General features: G+C 30.6%; 1 protein-coding gene and 1 long non-coding RNA gene across 4 annotated transcripts; both read left to right on the plus strand.

The window, feature by feature from the left end:
• The first annotated feature begins 3,869 nt into the window (after positions 1 to 3,869).
• Positions 3,870 to 7,020, plus strand: LOC110671762 (GATA transcription factor 8). Of its 3 annotated transcripts, none has more exons than XM_058151618.1 (4): positions 3,870 to 4,151; positions 4,685 to 4,750; positions 5,087 to 5,391; positions 5,795 to 7,020. In XM_058151618.1, the coding sequence occupies exons 3-4, from the start codon at positions 5,134 to 5,136 to the stop codon at positions 6,590 to 6,592; spliced, it is 1,056 nt and encodes a 351-aa protein (XP_058007601.1). In that variant the 5' UTR covers positions 3,870 to 4,151; positions 4,685 to 4,750; positions 5,087 to 5,133; the 3' UTR covers positions 6,593 to 7,020. The 3 variants fall into 3 exon arrangements, with proteins under 3 accessions (XP_058007601.1, XP_058007600.1, XP_058007602.1); XM_058151617.1 differs by having other exon boundaries at positions 3,979 to 4,491; XM_058151619.1 differs by lacking the exon at positions 3,870 to 4,151 and adding an exon at positions 4,182 to 4,312.
• Positions 7,021 to 20,362: 13,342 nt separating this feature from the next.
• On the plus strand, positions 20,363 to 22,497 carry LOC131182346 (uncharacterized). Its single transcript, XR_009150686.1, has 2 exons — positions 20,363 to 20,960; positions 22,299 to 22,497. It is a non-coding gene; the product is annotated as an uncharacterized LOC131182346 (long non-coding RNA).
• Positions 22,498 to 22,623: the final 126 nt, after the last annotated feature.

Genomic DNA, 22,623 nt, shown 5'->3' on the forward strand with positions numbered 1-22,623 from the left:
ACTAGCACCTATTCTATAAGAGATATAATTTTAATTATTGTATTAAATTAGATATATTTTTAATAATCTTAAGTTTTATCAATTAAGAAATAACAATTTATTGTTTTCTATCAAATAAATAATTTGTAATTTTACAGTATTATTTTATCTCTTGTTCTGTTTAATTAACTAGTAATCATTTGTAAGTAAATTAACAAAATGTCACGTTAATATATCGTTAATAAGAGAAAAGACAGGATGATAAGTCAACTTTTATCTCTTAAATGATTAAACCCGAAAACACATTATACTTTTTTTAAAAAAATTACCTAAGGGGATGCAGGACTAAGTGTGGAGGATGCCGAAATTTAAATAATTATAAAATTATTATAATTAATAAAAAAAATTTATTCATTATATATTTGTTAAAAAAATAATATTTTATTATTTAAGAAAAATTCATGAACTTGTGACCCTCCTTAATTTTTTGAGAAAAGTAAAAAAAATATTAAGTAGTTTCACGTTTTAATATATAAAAGACTATAATTTAATATCTTATATTTTTTTATGTTACTAATATAGTCCAAACCGTAAGCAATTATTAAACATATGATACTGATATGACAATGCATGAGTGATATATTAATATCACGTATTCGCCATATAAGTGTCATGTAGAAGTCACATAAGCACCATATTCGTCATGTGTTATTACTTTAATATTGTATGTTCGTTATGTCAGTATCATTTAATGATAAATAGAGGGAAACATAGGATATCAAATTGATAAAAATTAAACCATAATATTTTATATATCTAAATGCAAAATTATAGAATATATTTTTTTTATTTTTTACTAATTTTTTAGGTGAATATTTTCTTCTAATTTGTTAATTGGGTTTTACCAAAAATTATTAATTTTGAAAAGGTGGAGAAGTCTTCTAGAAGGAAGTGATTGAAAGAGTGCAACCCAAGTTATTTAGAAAAGAATTAAAGAAAAGTGCATGAAGCACAATTTTCTTTACATATTGAACACTTTTAAACAGAGACAGAGAGTATTTTTGAAGGGATTGAGGCAGGCTTCAAAGAGTACATTTCAAGTTAGTTAAAAGACAGTGAAAGGATATTGAAGAGAGTGATTGAGGCCCATCATTTAAAAAAAAAAAAAAAAAAATTCTGTTGTGCAGTCACTTTTATTAATCTTTGTCTCAATTTAAAAAAATAATAATAATCTTTAAATATTATTAATTTATGTTTAAGAAAATTTAATATATAAAAAACTAATTCGTAAATAATTTAGATCCCATCTTAGTTCCTTTCATTTGGCTGTAAAGCCTTTACCATTTTGAGGACACTTGTGTTGTCTCCCTGCTTCACTTGGTCTTGTCTCAAAAGAAATTAAAAAAAAAATGCTTAGCTGGCATTGGAAGATTGAGGGTAAAATGGTAAATTTGTTTTGGTCAAAGGGGTAAAATGGTAAATTAAGAATTTTTTTTTACTTCATGGACAGGTACCAAATTTCCCTATACAAAGTTTATATCCCACAGTACTCATACCATTCAAAGAAAATTCAGTCAAATTGAACTTTAAAAAAATATATATATTAATTACAAAAAAAAATAATTATAATCAAAACGAATTAATTTATATTAACATAGATAATTACATAATTTTAATTAAATTTTTATTGTCTGCATAATTATTAAACATGGTTACTATTTATTTATTAATATAATATAAGCCCAATCAATAAATAACCAATTATAGTTTAAATTTTTCGTAAAATAAGTTTAATTTGAATTGATTTATTTTTTTAAATATTGTAATTATTTCAATTTTAATTAAATTTAGGAAATTAGGCGAAAGTGGAAATATAACTAAAGTGGACCACTAAGGCACCAGACAAGGATAAAATCTACACTGGATGTGATCATTGCACTATACCATCCCCATTATTTTTTCCTATTTTCCTACATAAAAAAAAAACTTGTATTTTATTTTTGAGAGCTCTTTATTTCCATATTTCATTGTACATGTCATTCAATGTAAAATAATAATAATAATAATTTTTTTTATTAGAAACTAGGTTCGTAACACCCTAGATAAATCTCACATCGGCAAAACACGGGAGAGATGCTGGGTTTATAAGTTGGTGGTTCGTAACTCCTAGTAACGCATTTTAAAATCGTGAGGGCTTCGATCCAGAGCGGACAATATCACTAGTGGGCCGGGCCATTACAGGGTTTGATAAATCTTTATTAAAAAAAATAAAATTAATAAGAACTTAAATTCATTGAGATTTTTAATAAAAAATAAAATGGAAGGGAGTGGGGATTTTTATTGTTCTTATTCCACTTAAAAATGCGTCAATCAAGTTGAGGACTTCAAAATTGCATCAGCGCAGCACTTAACGCTTCTTGCACACGGTTTTTCCCTTCAAATTTCACATGTTTTGGCATTAGTCAAATTCTAAATTGAATTATTTTTATTGATTTATTTTCTTTAATACTCTAAATAATAGAAAACATGAAAAATATTTTTTAAAATAATTTCATAAATAAAATAAAAAAATTATAAAAATTAGAAAAAAAATAGGTAAAATATTTTAATTTATTAAAAAAAGGAAAGGGAGGGGAAATTGCTTTAAAATTAAGGTAAAGACTTTAATTTAAATTGATGAAAGAAGCTTAACTGGCAAAGGAAATTCCAAAACCATGTGAAAACAAATTGACATTACAGACAGATTTTGACTTCCTTAAAATCAAAGCACCACCGGTACCGGTCCTGTACCACTACAACCTTAACCAACGCGGTAGGTTTTAATTTAATTAATTTTTTTTTAAATATTAAATTTAATTAAAGAGCGTGCATTCACGCTCTTCAGCTTCTGAGTTTCTCGAAATTTTTCTCAGCTTTTAGGAGAAATTTAAAAAAGAAAAAGGACTTACAAGCTGACAAATCGTGGTGTCTGAAATACGAACATGCATAACAGAGTTTCTGTTCTGTTTTCTTACTGTGTCGGTCCTTGAATAACCGAACAGATGAAATAGTAAAATATTAGAAATTTTATCATAAATTAATATTGTAAACATAATTAAAAATTTTAACATTTGTTTCTTAAAATTAAAATTCATTCTTAAGCCAATAAAAATTAAATAAATTACCCTTTTATTTTAAATTATATCAAAATTAATATATTTTTCTTCATTTTTAAAAATTAATAATTTAATATTTATATTTTGATTTAATTAAATTTAAAATTTCTTTATTTATATTTGAAAACAGTACATTTTAATTTTAAAGTGTCAAAATGAAGAAGTTAAACCACTTCAAGTTTTATAATTTTACTCCTATATTTATTAGAAAATTTTAATTTACTTTATTTTTTTTTTTAATTTAACTCAAAATTTAAATTTAAATTTAAATTTAAATTCAATTTAACTTAAAATTTAAAAAATTAAAATTTAAACATATTCATTTTTAGAATCAAGAAATTAAAATTTATATTTAATTAAAGAATCATGAAATTTAATTCATAAATTTTAATTTTTGAATTAAATTGAGTTTAAATTAAATTTTTTTATTAATTTAAAAAAATTATTCATGAAATGAATATTTTGTTGATGTTAAACCATTGATTTAAAAAAATAGAGGAAATTCATTTTAATGATAGGGTATTTTTATAATTTTTTAGATAATTAAAAAATAATTAAAGAGGAATTGAATAAAAAATTCAATTTAACATAATTAAAATATAAAAATTAAATTATTAATTTTTAAAATTATTATTTATATTAATTTAGAAATATGAAAAAATTAATTTATTAATAAAAAAGAGCAGTAAGAACATAGAACCCAAACCCGTGGGAAAATAAAGAGAGAGCGGTGGAGGGGTGGGAGGAGGAAGAGAGTGAGTGGGACCCGTGTGGGGGGAATTGGAGGAGAGAGAAATGAAGTCTTGAATATCAAGACAGTGAGAGTAAAAGCCAGCTAGCAATGAAGGTGGAGGCTCACCTACCATAATATCCCTCCTCCTTCCACCACTACTCATACTACTTGTACTGCTGCCACCCCATTTGCCCTTTCCTTCTTATAGAGCTCTCTCTCTTTCTCTCTCTTTTCTCTTCACTTCTACTCTTTCTACCTTCCTTCCGTTTCTTCTTCTGTGTAAGGTACTGATTTGTTGTTGTTAATATATGGTAGTCTTGTCTTTCACTAATGGACTCTGTTTTGTTTGGTGAGTCTTATGGTGGAGTAAGTTGGGGGGCTTATTATGAGGAAAATTCAGCATTTTGCTACTTGGAAAATTTATATTTTGAGCTTTTTAGCTCAGGTTTGGCTCTGCATTTTTGTGGGTTCTCTTCCAAATTTTGGGTTCTTCAATTTTGTGTAGTGTCGGCATGCATTGAGTCACTAGTATGAAGAAGGTTTTGGAGGTTTTGATGTTTGTTTACTGAGAAAACAAGGGAAAAGAAAAGGCCAATTACACCCACATATATTTTCCAATACAGAGTAGGAAAATTTTCTCTTTTCCTCTTTCACTTCCTTCGTCACCCTCTGGTTTCTTAGCTAACAGAGAGTTTTAAAGGAGGAAAAATAACTAAGCAAGTTCATTACATTGCATATAATATGAAAATTGGGAACATTTGGGAGATTTTTTTTGGATAACAATTTCTCATAATTGCATTTGCTTTGTGCTTTGCAGGAATTTGGGAGTAATTTATCTTTTCTTTGGAAAACAGAGGATTTTCCAATTGGGAAATTAACAAAGGTATGTTTCCAAATTCCCTTCAATTTTGCGTTTCCTTAAGAAAAAAGAAAAAGGAAAAGAAAAATCTTGAACTTAAATCTTTATAAAAGGTAAAGTAGATAATCATGCAGTTCTTGGTTCTTGCCCTTTTTGACCTTTCACAATTACTTTAATGGCCAGCTAGCTTGAGCTGCAGAACCCACCTCTAACATTTGTGAGAATTTACACAATCGAATTTGCTACATATTCATGGATTTTCACAGTTTCCTAGTAACCAAACAAAATTGAGAAAACCCCATTTCAATTCCATTCCTAATAATTGCACTCATAAATACCCTTTCCTCCTAAATTTTGCAGGAAAATAAAGAAAGAAAGAGACAATAGTCGCATTCTAAAGAAGAACCATGATTGGACCAGCAAATTTCATAGACGAGATAGACTGCGGCAGCTTCTTCGACCACATCGACGACCTCCTTGACTTCCCCACCGACGATATAGAGGCTTGCCTCCCTGGTCCCGACTGCACCACTACCAACAATAACAACGGGAACGCCAACTCGTTCCCGAGCATTTGGTCTACTCATTCAGACTCACTGCCGGGTTCCGACTCTGTGTTCTCTAATAACAGCGGCTCTGATTTCTCGGCGGAATTATCCGTTCCGGTGAGTATAAATTTAAATTTTTTTAGTGGTTTAATGTCTTCCGTTGGATTGCTTTGTGATGACGTCATGAGTGCTTTGCTTTTAATGTGATATTTGGTTTTTCGGTCGCCACTCATCACCAGGCTTGAAGTCCGCGTAATTGAGTTCAAAAATTAAGAACTGGGTGGGGTCATCTTGGGGGCTTTTTGGTCATTTCAAAATTTTTTTGTCGGCGCTGAGGTGGATTTAAATCAATTAAATAATTGATTCATTATTTGTGCAATGCCAATTAATAGTTCTAATTAGTCATTTGATTTAATTAATTAAGTACCAAATTTGGTTAAATTTCTTAATTAATTTTGGTGGGTTGTTGATATGATTATTGTTGGAGTTGTCTAATTCAATTTTTGTTATAATGTTACAGTATGAAGATATTGTTCAGCTGGAATGGCTATCAAATTTTGTTGAGGATTCCTTCTCTGGAGGAAGCCTCACAATGAATAAAGAAGAGTCCTCTTCCATCAACAATAACTCATCGCATCAACAATTTCAGACCTCCAGTCCAGTTTCTGTCCTTGAAAGCAGCAGCTCCTGCTCAGGAGAGAAAACTGTGCCGGAAATCATTGGTTCGGGTAGGCATGGGCGTGCTCGTAGCAAACGTCCTCGCCCTGCTACATTCACTCCCCGCCCGGCTATGCAACTTATCTCTCCCAGCTCATCTGTTACTGAGACCCCTCAGCCTGAGACTTTTGCTGCCCCTAAGGTCCCCTCAGATTCTGAAAATTATGCTGAGTCGCGACTTTTGATCAAATTGCCAAAGCATGTTGCCCCCGAACACAAGAAGAAGAAGAAGAAAATCAAGTTTACAGTTCCATTAGGTCCTGCAGAGACAACCCAAAATTCGCCACCACAACAAGCAGTTAGGAAATGTTTGCATTGTGAGATAACTAAGACACCACAATGGAGGGCAGGACCAATGGGCCCTAAAACTCTTTGCAATGCTTGTGGAGTTCGCTATAAATCCGGCCGGCTTTTCCCTGAATACCGACCTGCTGCGAGTCCAACTTTTGTTCCATCCTTGCACTCCAATTCCCATAAGAAAGTCCTGGAAATGAGAAGCAAGGCCGGTGAGAATCTTGGTATGGCTGGAAATGCTATAATGATGAGCAACTCGCCGGAGTTTATCCCAAACAATAGCAATCTTGCAATAGATTACATGTGAGGGAGGACATGGAGAACAGTGTTTCCAGTTGAAGCCTCACTATGCTGCCTCTTTAATTCCAGTCTTTGTATTATTTGCTTACTGTTGTTTCATTTCTTTGTTGAATGGTTTTTTGTACAGGGATGGAATGGGAGGAATTAGGAGAAATAGATGACCATATTTTAGCTAGTAGAGAAGGATTGTAAGAGACAACTGGGAGAAAAAAAGGGCTAGAGACAAATGGAAGGTTCAAGGACAGTAGAGTTTTAGGGTTTTAGTCATGGGTAGGTCCTAAAGGTTATTAATTACTAAGGGTCTGTGTCTGTCTCTTTTTTGCATTCTTTTTATTTCTTTTTCCCTTTTCTTTGATGGGTATTCTTTTTGCAGTTCAATTTGTTAGTAGAAAATTCTGAAATGAGTAATGGATTTTGAAAACTTATAATTCCTTATCTACAATTTTCTTCCATTCCGTGTTTCCCCATTTGCAGCAGACATCTTGGTTCCTCATCTGCTCAGTGCTTATTGCAATTGGGGACAATTCCCCAGAAGGGGAAGCTTTTCTTGAGCTGTGTTAGATTTTAACTGCTCAATTCATTAGCACAGATTAAAAATAAAACAGATTGCCTCAAAGATGTCATCTTTTCTTCTACTCTGATGGATTGGACATTCCATCTTAATCTTTGGTGAATTGCCTACATCTTGATTAGTTGGTAATTAACTTGTAATCCTTCTGATAGCTAATGGGTTATGATTAGTTGGTACAGAGCATCATAACTGTGGGTGCAAGAGGATGAAACCAGAACTCATCCTGAAGTCATTAGGAAGATTCAACTTTGATTTGATGGAAAGAAATTTAAAAAAAAAAAAAAAAAAAAATCTTTGAGTGCTCCGTCAGTGATTCCGTTTTCCTTACCTTCCAAATCAAAATCTAAATATAACCCAAAGCAAAACAATCAAGAAATCATTGATTGGATTGATATAATTGCAATGAGGTTGACCCAGTTCCAATTTAAGCCCAATGGAGCATGCTTGCTTAATCTTGGGTTATGCAATAGGTTGTTATATGAGGGCAGGGCATTTGGCAAAACGTCTCCATCTGACCCAACACTACCAAATTAAAGGTCATCATTGATAATAATTAGTATTACAGGAAACAAATCAACAAAGTAATCTACTTGATTGAACTTTGAAAGAAATAAATTTTTTATTTTTAAAGAAAGTTGGATTGAGCATTTAATCAACAAATCAACAAACACTTGTTCTACGTTATGCTTGATAATGAAACAGTTTGATGATGCAGACATTAAAAAGACAATATCTATGCACCAATTAAGGGTAGCTTAATCTTTACCTTTGCTTGGAGGGGGGTTTTTAAAGTAAAAGGAAGTTTCACAAAGTTTAAAAACCTTAAACTTGTGTTTGGGATAGTAGAAGATTTTTTGAAAATCAATCTCCATTTTTCAATGTTTTCTATTTAAAACTTTCAAATACTTGAAAAAAACCTTTTCTTTTCTTTCAAACATAAAAAATTATAAAAATTTGAAAAATCGTAAAAAATCCTATTTTACCATAGTCAACATTATAAAACCTTACTTTATTTTCTCCCAAACAGAGTGATAAGAGGGAGAGCGAGTGGAGAGATTTTAAGTTTGTGAGATATCTCGAGTATGAGTCTTTTTATGTATCTATTCTAAAATTATTCACCTTTATATTAAAAAAAGGAGATGATTACCTCCCGCTTGCTTTATATATTATCAATTATTATTCAATCTATTATGTTTTTTTTTTTTTAAATAATAATAATAAAAGAAGACATTATATATCTTAAGCTAGAATTATGTTTATTCTATCACCTACTTGGAAGCCTTAACAACCTACATTTTGTTTTCAATATTCAATTTGGGCTGATCAACAATATGAGTAAAGGTTATTTATAACACCTTAATGGTTAGTATGTAAAGTTGTTGATTTTGTAACAGAATATAAAAGTGTATTCTATGTGCCAAATTTTGTGGCTTTCTTAAGTGTTATAATTTATAGACATCATCAATAATATATAAATATATTTATTAATATTAAAATCATTTTTAAGATTATTAAATTTTGAATTCAAATTTTAATTAAAAATAATAAAAAAAAATCAGCAACTTAAAGCCCTCAAGTAACCCATAGTTCTTTCACAAAGCAAATAGCAATGAGTTTGTCTTAATGAGTAAGCAATTTTTGGGCCCATGCTATAATGGAATTAATATTGTATTATTCATGGTTTCAAATTTGAATGTATCCAATCATTAATAAATGATCCTAATTGAAAAGATAATCTAATAAAAAACTTAAAATATCCTAAAAAATTAATCCATTATCTTAAATTTTAAAAAATCTTTCACTATCTTATCAAACCTTCTCTCAAAATACACCTTCAAATATATATTTTTTTAGTATACTTCTTATTGAAATTTAAATTTGAAATCTAATCATTATAAAAATAATTCTAATATCATTAAATTAAAATTTATTAATTTAATTTTTTTAATTAAAAATGATAAAGTTTTTTTTTTACAGTAAATGATTATTCATTAAATAAGAATGAAATCTTCTTCAAATTGAAAGGCAGAAAAATTATACCCTTATGCATACAAGAACATCTAACAATGTCAATTAATTAGTTAATTATCATAATTAAATATTATTATTTAAATAAGGGTTATTTTAGAATGCATCAATTCAATATTATTCAAAAAAGTATTGAGACAATACACCTACCTAGTTAATTAAAAATGAAAAATATTTTTTTTCCTATTGTTATAAACATATACTTCCTATTTGAAATCTAAATCTGGAGTTTTATAAAAATTCAATATTAATTTATTTTCATTATATTCTCATGTTTAAAATGTAAAAATTTAATTATTTTTAATTTTTAAAAAATTATTTAAAAATATAATTATATAAAAATTCAATTAAATTATTTTCTTATAAATAATTTATTTCAAACGATAGCCATAATTCACACAGAGAAAATGAACTAAATGGAAGTGAGAATAATAAAACTGTTAATGAAGGTTGGAATTTGGGCCTCCTATCAAGATGGGTTAACCCATAAAAATTAGTATGGTCCTATTCCTAATATGGTTTTAATAATTTCACTGTCTCTTATATTTTAGATACAAAAATATATAATATCCATGCATTTGAGTTACTCTCCACTAAAATTTTAATTTTTTTAATTGAGAGTAAGTTGAATATAGACATATATTTAATAAACTCTTATTTTTAACTCCTAAAGATCTTTTTTAAAAAAATATTTAAAATATTGATATATTTATCTAAATAAGCATGTATTCTACAAACTTAAAAGTCTGTTTTTATTAGCTCTAATTAAATTAAAAAGAAGTAACCATTTATATTTTTTTTTTTTAATTTTCATCTAAGCAACAAAAAATAAATTTAAAAAAAAATAAAATTATGAGTGAAACACATCAAAAGGCATCTAAGTTAAATATTATGTTTGTCATTCGCTACTTTAGGTTTAAATGTAAGATAACTAGGGTTGAATATTGCATCCATCATTGATCTCCCAAGTCTAAATGATGCATACATTACTGGTTGAATTGATTCAATTTAATAAAATAAAATAAATATAATGTTTAAGTTTTAAAGAAAGTATTTTCAATTGATTTTAACGTAAAAAGAAAATACTAATTAGTCTAATTTATTTTTTAAATTTTTAAAATTTTTAAAGAGGTAAGAACACCGAAATTTGAATTTTTAATTTCCTGCTTTATTAAATATGCATTTGATTACTTAAATTATTGATTTGATGGCCAAGATATGATTTATTTTATTTTATAATAAATTAAAGATATAATTAAAATAATTCTGATAAAATAAAAATGTTAGAAATTGTGATTCAAATATATTTGTCAAATGTTATTAAAAAGTAATTTAAAAAAACTATTTAACTTTCATAAAATTTTCTAACTAAAATATATTATTTTAATTCAAAATTAGTTTTTAATAATTTTTAACTAATATATTAATAAGATATTATTCTTAACAACTTTAACAGCAATCCCAAAGATACCAAAAATGCTGCTAACTGCAGTTCAAATGAATTATTTATCAGGGTATTTAATATGAGATTAATAAATGGTAATTATTATTTATAATTTTTATTTAGATAATTAAAAAAATTAATTAATTTTTTATTTTATTAATATTTATATATTTTTAATAATTAAATTTAATAATCTAAATTAATAATTACTCTTTTAAAAAATTAAAATATACAAAAATAATATTTAATCTTTAATTTTTAGCCTTTTACTAAACACATAATAGAATAATACAAAAGTTTTACAAATGTTAATATTTTCAGTCTTTTTCTTAGAGTAAAAATATCATTTTTATTTATAAATAAAGCTATACAACATTTATAATAAAATCTTTTTTTTAAATTTAAAATATCAAAATTACATTATTTTTCATATTACTAATAACTACACTTTAATTCAAAATTAAAACTAAGGTACTATTCTCATCATGAAAATTCACCAAATTAAAGACATTGCATCTTTTTGTTTATTAGAAAATTTCATATAATCGATGTTTTACCATTATATATATATAAGTTTTTTTTATGTTGCCACATAAAATTATCAATTATGTCAAGTAACTATTTATTTATAAAATATAATTTATTTAATTTATTAGTTATTCAATTATTTTAAATTATAATTAAATTATTAATTCTCTAATTATGTATATGTAAGTTATGAATTATTTAATAGTTACGCTTTTAATATTACAATAAGTAAGTATTATTATAAGATAAATTATAATATATTAACATATATTTATTAAATATACATATAATTTTAATTAGTACATATATATAATTTTATTTTTTTATTATATTTATGCCTTTTTAGATAATTAATATTACTTTTAAGAATAATATTAATATTAGTAAATAAAAATAATATTTGAATATATTATATTTCTTTAATATATTAAGAGAATTTAACAAAATTGTAATATTTAAAATGATGAAATTAATCATATGATTGAACCAACTTCAAATGATTATATATTTTTAATTAATATTTTTATTAATATTTTTAATTAATATTTTTATTATAAAATTTTTATTAAAAAGTTTGAGGAACAAAAGTTTGTCTCTATAAAAAGTAATAAAATAAAATGTAAAATAATTAATAAAAAGTTTAAAAATATTATTTTATTTTCCTATATTGAAATTAAAAAATATAAATTAAAATTATTTATGTATCAAAATTATAAGTAAAAAACAAGTATGCACCAACAATTCCCTAATTTATATATTATCTATATAAAGTAGAAAGATTATTTCAAAAATTTGACACGTGACATTTTCTTTTGTAGTATTATAACGTGGCTTACATGTAGCTAGGGGTGAGCATTCAGTTCTTACACGTAGCTAGGGGTGAGCATTCAGTTCTTACACGTAGCTAGGGGTGAGCATTCAGTTCGAACTGAACCAAATCGAATTAAATTATAAAAATCGAATTATATATTTTAGAAATCGAATCGAACAAAAATAGATGAAAATTGAATCGAATCGAACTGTTCTATTCCGGTTTGGTTCGGTTCAAATTGATCAGTTTTGATTTTTTATTTTTTTTAATTTAGACTTGATTTTTAAGTTATTTGATCTAATTTTGACTTTGGTTTGAACATAATAACTATTAATCAATGAAATTAAACAATATATATATATATATATATATATATATATATATATATATATATATATATATAATTAAATATAATTCATAAATTCCCCATAAAAATAAATCAATTCAAAAATTAATTCGATTTGAATATATAAAATTACTATGCAGTTCGGTTTAACTGATTTTTTTTTCTCTTTAAAATCAAACTGAAGCGAAATACTTGAAATTTTTATAATATAAAATTGAACCGAACATATTGAATTTTAAAATCAAACTGATTGAACCGAATTAATTTGATTCGATTGTTCGATTTGAACCAAAATCTGCTCACCCCTAAATGTAGCATTCTTTTTCATAGTGTTTCCATGTGGTATTCTCCATTATATATAAGTTATAAATTATTTAATAGTTATCCTATTAATACTACAAGAATTAGTAATTTTTATTATAAAGTAACTTATAATATATTAATATATACTACAATAGTTACCCTATTAATACTACAATATATTAATTATGTAAATTTATATCTATATTATATATAGATAGACTTTAATAATTTATATTATAAAATCTTTATTAAAAAGTTTGAAATAGAAGTAATAAAAATAAAATTTAAAATAATTAATAAAAAATTTTAAACAATACATTACTTTTATATGTTAAAATTAAAAAAATATATATAAATTAAAAAATATTCTCAAGAGTTTGAAGCGTAGCATCTTTCTTAAAATATTATCACGTAATTAATACGTGGCATTTTCTTTCATAGTATTATCAAGTAGCATTCTTTATTATATATAATGATAAATTATTTAATAATTACTCTATTAATAGTACAATAAGTAGCCATTATTATAAGACAACTTACAATATATTAACATATAATTATATTCATTTTATATATAGATATATTTTGATAATTTCTGTTATGAAATTTTTATTACAAAGTTTTAGAAATAAAAATAATGAAAATAAAATTTAAATAATTAATAAAAAAATTTAAAATATTACATTATTTATATATATATATATATATATATATATATATTAAAATTGTAACAACCCTTAAAAAAAAAAAAAAAAAAATTGATTGATGGGAATTGGCGTGTGACAGTGGGTTTTCCCACTGTCACAGCAGCCATTTTTATAAAAAAAAAAAATAAAAAAAAATTCAAAAGAAAAACGGGAGGAGGACCCCCCCCATTTCTCTTCTTTCCCTCTCCTTCCCTTTCTTCTTCTTCTTCTTCCTTTCTCCGGTGACCGGCCGGCGACGTCCCAAGCAGCTCCCCACCGGCCGGCGACCCTCCGGCGACGGCCATAACCACCAGAAACGGCGGCAAGGGAGGGAGAAGAGAGAGAAAACGCGCGCACAGTGGGCAGCGGCTTTCCGGCGCGATTCCGGCTTCATCCGACGTCCGATCGAGGCGATTCCGGTGGCGTTGGAAAGCTTGTTCCGAGAGCTTTCTTTTGATACCAATTTTGAAGCAAATGGAGGTCGGATGAGTGAGATATGGAGGAGAGAAGTTTCGGGTTTTTCAAGCTTTTTCGTCAGATCTACGACGATCCGACCGTTGGATCGACGATCCGAGACCACATATGGACTGAGGAAGAGGAGAGGAGCATGGGGGTATGATCAGATTCGGAAAATGTTGCCGGCGACCGGCGGCCGGCCACCGTGCGCGGTGGTGCCGGCGGTGGCTCCGGTGAGCTATGGAGATGGTTCAACTTCCAGAGGCTTCCTCATAAATTTTTGGAATTTTTGAGACACAGATAAACTTCGGGTAAGACAATTCTTATTATTTCTCTGTCTGTGGAGCATAAATACAGTGTTTCTTAAACAGGAAAAATTGGAGAAAAATTCTAAGAAAAATATATGATGAAAGTAAAATTATTTGGAGATATTCTATGGTGTTAGTTGAATTTTTGGGTGATCGTAGAATATTTTTTGAGAAATATGGATGGATTTTAGTTATATTTTTAGCATGTGGGCATATAAGATTAATTGAAATTAAGATAATTAAATTTTATATAATTGGTTGGAGCTTGAGGATGGAGGTTTAAATATGTGAATATTTAATTGGGTTGAATTAGGAATATGTTAGCTGTTGGAAACTTATGGAATCGAGTAAAATTCTTGAATAAAATATTCATGGGTAATTAGAAAATTACAATTCATTTTGCAATAGCCTTATAATATTATTAAGGACCGCGGGGCAAAATTTTAGAATTTTTAGAGCTGTTTAAGTGGATTTTTTAAAAATGTCAATTATAGGGACTAAAACGTAATTTTTGAGATTTTAAGTATTGTCTGATTTGGAGGGCCCAGGAGGGGCCATGTGATATTGATGAGATGTGGTTGTGGAAATTGAGAATTTAGAAGTGCTATTTGAGCCTTTTTGCAGGTTGGGTAGGTCAGGGTATAGGAAAACTCACGATTTTCGGCATGAATTAGGCTGTCTATTGCCTCTTTAGAGTTTTATCTTAACTTAGTACTAATAAATTTATAATTTAATTATTAGGTGATCGAGGTCAGCTATTTTTCTGCATCCAGCAGCCACAATGGTCATCGGTGTACTGTAAGTAAAATATTAATTTTAATTGTAATTTCGATATTATTATATGTTCAGCATGCCCATGCATCACTTATATGTATATATTTATGTAGTTAAACTCTAGGCACGATTTATGTTGCATTCATAACTGTTGATGTGCCATGGATGTTGTTGTGGTAATTTGGAGCAGTGTGCATGCGTTGGCGTGCGTGTGATGTGGTGTGGACTATGGATAGGACGGGGCAGTCACGGCTTGAGTAATTCGCTGGGACCCGATCCTTCGAGGGGTACTCACGGCTTGAGTAATTCGCTGGGACCCTCGATTTGGTTATTAAGTGGAAGTCCGAGCTTGAGTAATTCGCTGGCACCAGGTTGGATTTAAGAGAGCTGTATAGGGGATCAGCTCCCATATGTTATGATTGATACTACAGGGTGTGTGAGTGCTCCAAATTACCTTTTTGATGCTATGATGTGAATATGATGTTGATGTTGCATTTCATTCTACAGGGTGCATTAGTTTCAGATAGTTATAGAGATTATGGTTAAAATTGATATTTTACTCTCTGAGTCGAACGCTCACTCCTGTTCAATATTTTTCCAGGCCACAGGAGGAGTTATTTTACAGAACAACCTGTTTTCTTCCTCGCAGGTTTAACATCAATTATTTAATTGTTTTACTATCTTTTTCTAAATTTAAAATATAGAACTCCGCATGTGTTAGAAATAGTGTGGACCTTGGTAGAGGTTGTGTTAATTTAAATTTTTAAGATTAATAAATGAAGATTTGTATGGTATTTAAACAGTTTGTAAGTGAGGTAACAGGGTTGAGCGGGGCTCCCCTGATTTTAGTTTCTGAAAATTTGTGGGCTAAGTTGGCCCGAAATGAAATTATAACAGTTTGATTTAAATTATTTTATATGCATATTGGGCCTAAATTGTGGGCCTGGTTATGGATTTGATGAATAGTTAGGCTTACTACGGGCCTCGGGGGCTTTAAGCTGGCCCAGGTCCTAGTGCCGGTCCGGCCCATAGGTTGGGTCGTGACAAATGTGGTATCAGAGCTTAGGCTCTAGATTCATGGGAAATAATATAATTAGGAGTGAAAAAGGAGTCTTGTTAGGATGTTACATGCGGAGTATAGGATTCTGTTTCGTCTTTTCCTGTAATTCCTTGTTTCTAGATTCTACGTTATACCTCGGGAAATATAAGATTACCTCAGTTAGTGTCTTGATTTTCGTGGAGTACACAGAAATGTGAAATAGAGTTAGTAGACATGTGAGATTTATCATGAGGATACGTACTCCAAGAAATGTTATATTTTTTGTCAGTATGGGTTTAAATGGTGTGCCCATTTCGTGCAAGGCACGAGTACATAAAGGTGAGTCTTGAAAGTACAGTTGCCCTAGATAAGGATGAGGATAACACTGCTGGCAGTCATCAGTGGATGACCCAGTTAGAATAAGTTTGTGATAATAGAATATTCAAGAGAGATAAGAGATTAGGAGACCTAGTCTGTCAGGACGTATCGTAGTAACTATACAATGTTCTCAATGTCTGCTCTGTAGTCAGACACAAGATCGACATGAGATTATTGTGTAGAGCTGCGTGCATCCCCGTGGTGCTCCATAATGAGGGTGTTTACTGATGGCCTCTGTTTTGGTACAAAGAATACCGCAATGCAGTTCTATATCTGCAGAGGAGTTGGGAACTCCTGGTTAAGAGTCTAGAGCTAGAATATCGAAAGGTTACAGTTAGGTGGTAACTAGAGTCAATGACTCGGTTACCCTAGCATGAGCTAAAGTTGCATTAAGAGTTGCCATCAGACCAGAGGTTTCGGACTAGTTGCAAAGTAAAAGTGACACCTATAGAGTGAGACCATCTAGTCTTCAGTATGGAATTTTGGATCATTTTTGCAGAATGACAGATGTTTTGCTTAGAACTTAGTGAGAATAGGATACCTTGTGTGTATTAGCAAGGTGTAAAGTGCAACCCTACTACCTAGGGACGGTCAAAACTATGAATTGATGATTCACAGAGATATGATATGATAGGAGAGTCATTAATTTGACATGGTTTGGGCAAGGTGGTAAATGTAGTACCTTTGTTGCAGCAAGTTAGGGTGTAGTCCTATCTTTTCAGAAGGGATCGAAAGTTATTACTAATGATGGTGACCAACCAAATAGTGGGTACATGGGACTGTAGAGTGTGGTAGAGAGTAGTTGGCTCGGGTATCCCGCAGAGGATACAAGTTTCATTATAGGAATCATATATAATCAGATCACGATGGATGTAAATCCTTTGAATTGGATGACGGGTTTGGGTGCCCGGAATCTTAAGTTTTGGCAAATTGAGTAAACATGGAAAATAATAATAATAATAATAATAATAATAATAATAATAATAATAATAATAATAATAATAATAATAATAATAATAACAAATAAATAAAATTACTGCAGAATCAGTTCTCGAGGTAGTAAAGGTATTATGTAAGCTAAAGGATAAGAATAGAAATCATACGATAAAGGTATGACCGCAATTTCCTGAGTTCTTTTCTAACTTCATATTGATCAAAATAATAGTATAATCTAATTATAATAGTGTTAAGAGAAATAAATTAGCAAAGATAAATTATAGAAGGCCAATGGATAGAAAAAGTACGTAATCTAAAGTTTGGACAATTGATTGCAGATGCAATATAATCTAAATGCCAGTGGGAATACCAGCTAGAGTGGTCAAAGGACCAAATCTGAGTAGCACATATATGTGATAACGCGGTAGAGACTCTGAAAGATATAGTCAGCAAGTACAGCTGTCATGTTAGGAAGAAGAATGAAACCAGGGATAGAATAGTCAAGTTGTATTTTGGGTAAGACAAAGGAAATGTATGATAGGTCAATCTGAAGGGCGCGTAATAAACGGAATAAAGTTAAGATATAGGGTAGACTCAGTGTTATTCTTGGCAAGGAGAATGACAAGGATGGAAAACCCAAAATGGGACCACATTAGTGAGAATAGTGATGGAGGTATGGAATAACATAATAATGAGTAAATGCTAGAAGGTGTGCGATGGTATTGCGGACTACCTAATTAGGTAGAGAAAAAGAAGTTAGTAAATAGTAAGTTGAATAAAAGTCAGTCTACGGGATCAAATAGGTATGATGAGTGGAAAGAATTATAGATAATGACACATAAGTTTTAGGTTAGACTTTTGAGATAGTGAGAAGGTAGTTAGAGGTTCGTTATGAATGTCAGGCAAACATTTTTAGTGTGATCAACAGAATCACTTTGCAGTGAAGTAATAACGACAGAACAACAGTAGGGGTAGAATGAAAAGTGACAAGTATGGATGGTTATAAATCACTAGCAAGTTCAAGGATCAAATTAATGACCATAGATAAGGGTGAAATTGGTGTTGGAAGAATTTATTAGTGAGAGAAATTTTTCAGGAATCAACAAAAGTTTAGGGCACAATAGAAACGATGATAGATATGAATCATAGGTCGAGTATAAGTAAAGTTAATAAAATATAAAATATTATGTCAGAAAGGACAATGGTACGGTAAAGGGTTCATGCAGATGATACCTTATAGGTAGAGCACAATTGTGCTAGGAGATAATGAAATTTGGAGAGAAAAACCAAGAAACATAGGTTAAACATTATTATATGGACAATCGAGCGTAGTTGAATATAAGAGTATTTTTCTTTCTTTTCAATTTTAGCTTGTGCTTTTGGTTCTAGAAGGTTATATAAGGAACAGAGACTGAGTCAAGGAGACCTAGTTATTTGAGAGTTTGGTAGGCACTAATTCATATACAATTTCGTGATATGAGAATGACAGTAAGTGCATACCTAATGTTAAGTATGAAAGGATGATCAGAGTAATGGCAGGAGTTAAATTGAGTTAGCTACTAAGGCTTGCGACTGTTTTAAACCATGAGCTAGATGAAGTACTATTTATGGATGAGTTTCAATAGATGAAATTGTTGCTGATGGATAATTTGAGGTTGAAGTTTAGAAAGCTATAGGCAGTATATGTGATTATATTAAGGAGAATGAACACATGAAGTATTTTATTTAGAATTAAGGCATGGTACACATTTCCCACAGCCGTGTTAGTTCAGATGGAACTTATAGTTTCAGGGGCTCCTATCCATCCAGGATGAGCAATTTCCTTCTGAGGTTAGTGGGGAATGATAATGTTCTGATAGTTAAGTTGGAAAAAGGGAATACAAAAAGAATTTTCTGTAGTTAATTATAAGTGTTACATAAGGTGAAGAATGTGCTGGTAGGAGTAAATCGTAAGGTTGGAATTCTCGAAGTAATAGAACTGATAATTAAGATAAAACTAAGAAATAAAATGAAAGTTAAAGTTGATGATGGGATGGACATCCTTGAAGGAAAAAGGTGTAAGGGTGAAATGGAATTAAGATTTAGGAATAAATGCAGTAGGTTGAAAGGATATCAACAATAGCAGAAATAGGAAAAAGGAAGTGGATGAGATCCAAAGGTTAGGAAGAAAGCTTGTAAAGCTAGTTATAATGACGAGGATAAGGAGGAATAGGTATGCTAGGACCACACTAAGAGATGTTTAAAGTAAGTTATTATAAGATAATAGATTAAGGGAGTAGTGGAGCCTCGATCTGAGTGCCAATGTGTCAGAAGTAGGCCACATACTAAGAAGCTAAAGGAAGAAGTCTAGATATTTCCATTCCAGAGAAGGAGTGAGAATCGATAAAGTTGCATGGATTGAGTTGTCAGGGAATATAAACACTTTGGTTACCTAGAAGGAGAGACCCAGTTCACTTTTCAATATTGATAAATAATACACTTGGCCCTTGGAGGAGACTCTACCTGACTGGTTACATAAAATGGACAGAGGTTGGTCTAAGTACCTTAGTAATGACACAAAAGGAGATTAAAAAATTTGAAGTATCATGGGAGGAGAAGATTTATAGGTATTGACCACTGAGATCATAAGAAGAGTGAAGATCTCGAACAAGATGCCTAGATTAGGTGCTACAGGAAAGCTACTCATAGGATACCATGGAACAAGGAACATAAGTTATGTCATTGGGGAAAACAGAAATTATTAAAACAAAGGAATGATGACTGAAGTCACCAAGAGACATGTTGAGGCGTAATAAAAGTGAGGTAAGCACCAAAGTCGATTGAAGTTATGAGACATCAAGTCAAGAACAGTTAAGTGTAGCAAATACTTGAAATGTCAGAAAAATGGTCAATGAATAGTAGAATCAGAGAGCGGTAAATGTCATATATAATATACGAAGAGTTCGAAGAATAAATGTTTTACCAATATCTGCATAGCTGGAGGAGTAATGATTGCACTTATTTCGATAATATTCTTTTCCATATCTCTTGTTTATTCGAAAATTCGAGGACGAATTTTTCTTAAGGGGGGAAGAATGTAACAACCCTTAAAAAAAAAAAAAAAAAAAATTGATTGATGGGAATTGGCGTGGGAAAACCCAGTGTGACATTTTATAAAAAAAAAAAAAATTTTCAAAAGAAAAACGGGAGGAGGACCCCCCCCCCCCATTTCTCTTCTTTCCCTCTCCTTCCCTTTCTTCTTCTTCTTCTTCCTTTCTCCGGTGACCGGCCGGCGACGTCCCAAGCAGCTCCCCACCGGCCGGCGACGGCCATAACCACCAGAAACGGCGGCAAGGGAGGGAGAAGAGAGAGAAAACGCGCGCACAGTGGGCAGCGGCTTTCCGGCGCGATTCCGGCTTCATCCGACGTCCGATCGAGGCGATTCCGGTGGCGTTGGAAAGCTTGTTCCGAGAGCTTTCTTTTGATACCAATTTTGAAGCAAATGGAGGTCAGATGAGTGAGATATGGAGGAGAGAAGTTTCGGGTTTTTCAAGCTTTTTCGTCAGATCTACGACGATCCGACCGTTGGATCAACGATCCGAGACCACATATGGACTGAGGAAGAGGAGAGGAACATGGTGGTATGATCAGATTCGGTAAATGTCGCCGGCGACCGGCCACCGTGCGCGGTGGTGCCGGCGGTGGCTCCGGTGAGCTATGGAGATGGTTCAACTTCCAGAGGCTTCCTCATAAATTTTTGGAATTTTTGAGACACAGATAAACTTCGAGTAAGACAATTCTTATTATTTCTCTGTCTGTGGAGTATAAATACAGTGTTTCTTAAACAGGAAAAATTGGAGAAAAATTCTAAGAAAAATATATGATGAAAGTAAAATTTTTTGGAGATATTCTATGGTGTTAGTTGAATTTTTTGGTGATCGTAGAATATTTTTTGAGAAATATGGATGGATTTTAGTTATATTTTTAGCATGTGGGCATATAAGATTAATTGAAATTAAGATAATTAAATTTTATATAATTGGTTGGAGCTTGAGGATGGAGGTTTAAATATGTGAATATTTAATTAGGTTGAATTAGGAATATGTTAGCTGTTGGAAACTTATGGAATCGAGTAAAATTCTTGAATAAAATATTCATGGGTGATTAGAAAATTACAATTCATTTTGCAATAGCCTTATAATATTATTAAGGATCATGGGCAAAATTTTAGAATTTTAGAGCTTGTTTAAGTGGATTTTTAAAAATGTCAATTATAGGGACTAAAACGTAATTTTTGAGATTTTGAGTATTGTCGATTTGGAGGGGAGGGGCCATGTGATATTGATGAGATGTGGTTGTGGAAATTGAGAATTTAGAAGTGCTATTTGAGCCTTTTTGCGGGTTGGGTCAGGTATAGGGAAACTCACTGGGATTTTCGGCATGAATTAGGTCATCTATTGCCTTTTAGAGTTTTATCTTAACTTAGTACTAATAAATTTATAATTTAATTATTAGGTGATCGAGGTCACTATTTTTCTACATCCAAAGACCACAATGGTCATCGATTATCTTGTGAGTAAAATATTAATTTTAATTGTAATTTCGATATTATTATATGTTCAAGATGCCCATGCATCACTTATATGTATATATTTATGTAGTTAAACTCTAGGCACGATTTATGTTGCATTCATAATCGTTGATGTGCCATGGATGTTGTTGTGGTAATTTGGAGCGTGCGTTGGCGTGCGTGTGATGTGGTGTGGACTATGGATAGGACGGCGATCCACGCTTGAGTAATTGGGACTGATCCTTCGAGGGGTAGTCACGGCTTGAGTAATTCTGGGACCTCGATTTGGTTATTAAGTGGAAGTCCGAGCTTGAGTAATTCGGGCACCTGGTTGGATTTAAGAGAGTCAGATAGGGATCACCCCATATGTTATGATTGATACTACAGGTGTGTGAGTGCTCCAAATTACCTTTTTGATGCTATGATGTGAATATGATGTTGATGTTGCATTTCACTCTACAGGGTGCATTAGTTTCAGATAGTTATAGAGATTATGGTTAAAATTGATATTTTACTCTCTGCGTCGAACGCTTACTCCTGTTCAATATTTTTCCAGGCCACAGGAGGAGTTATTTTACAGAACAACCTGTTTTCTTCCTCGCAGGTTTAACGTCAATTATTTAATTGTTTTACTATCTTTTTCTAAATTTAAAATCTAGAACTCCGCATGTGTTAGAAATAGTGTGGACCTTGGTAGAGGTTGTGTTAATTTAAATTTTTAAGATTAATAAATGAAGATTTGTATGGTATTTAAACAGTTTGTAAGTGAGGTAACAGGGTTGAGAGGGGCTCCCCTGATTTTAGTTTCTGAAAATTTGTGGGCTAAGTTGGCCCGAAATGAAATTATAACAGTTTGATTTAAATTATTTTATATGCATATT

Source organism: Hevea brasiliensis, chromosome 8, assembly GCF_030052815.1.
Source record: "Hevea brasiliensis isolate MT/VB/25A 57/8 chromosome 8, ASM3005281v1, whole genome shotgun sequence".
NCBI lineage: Eukaryota > Viridiplantae > Streptophyta > Magnoliopsida > Malpighiales > Euphorbiaceae > Hevea > Hevea brasiliensis.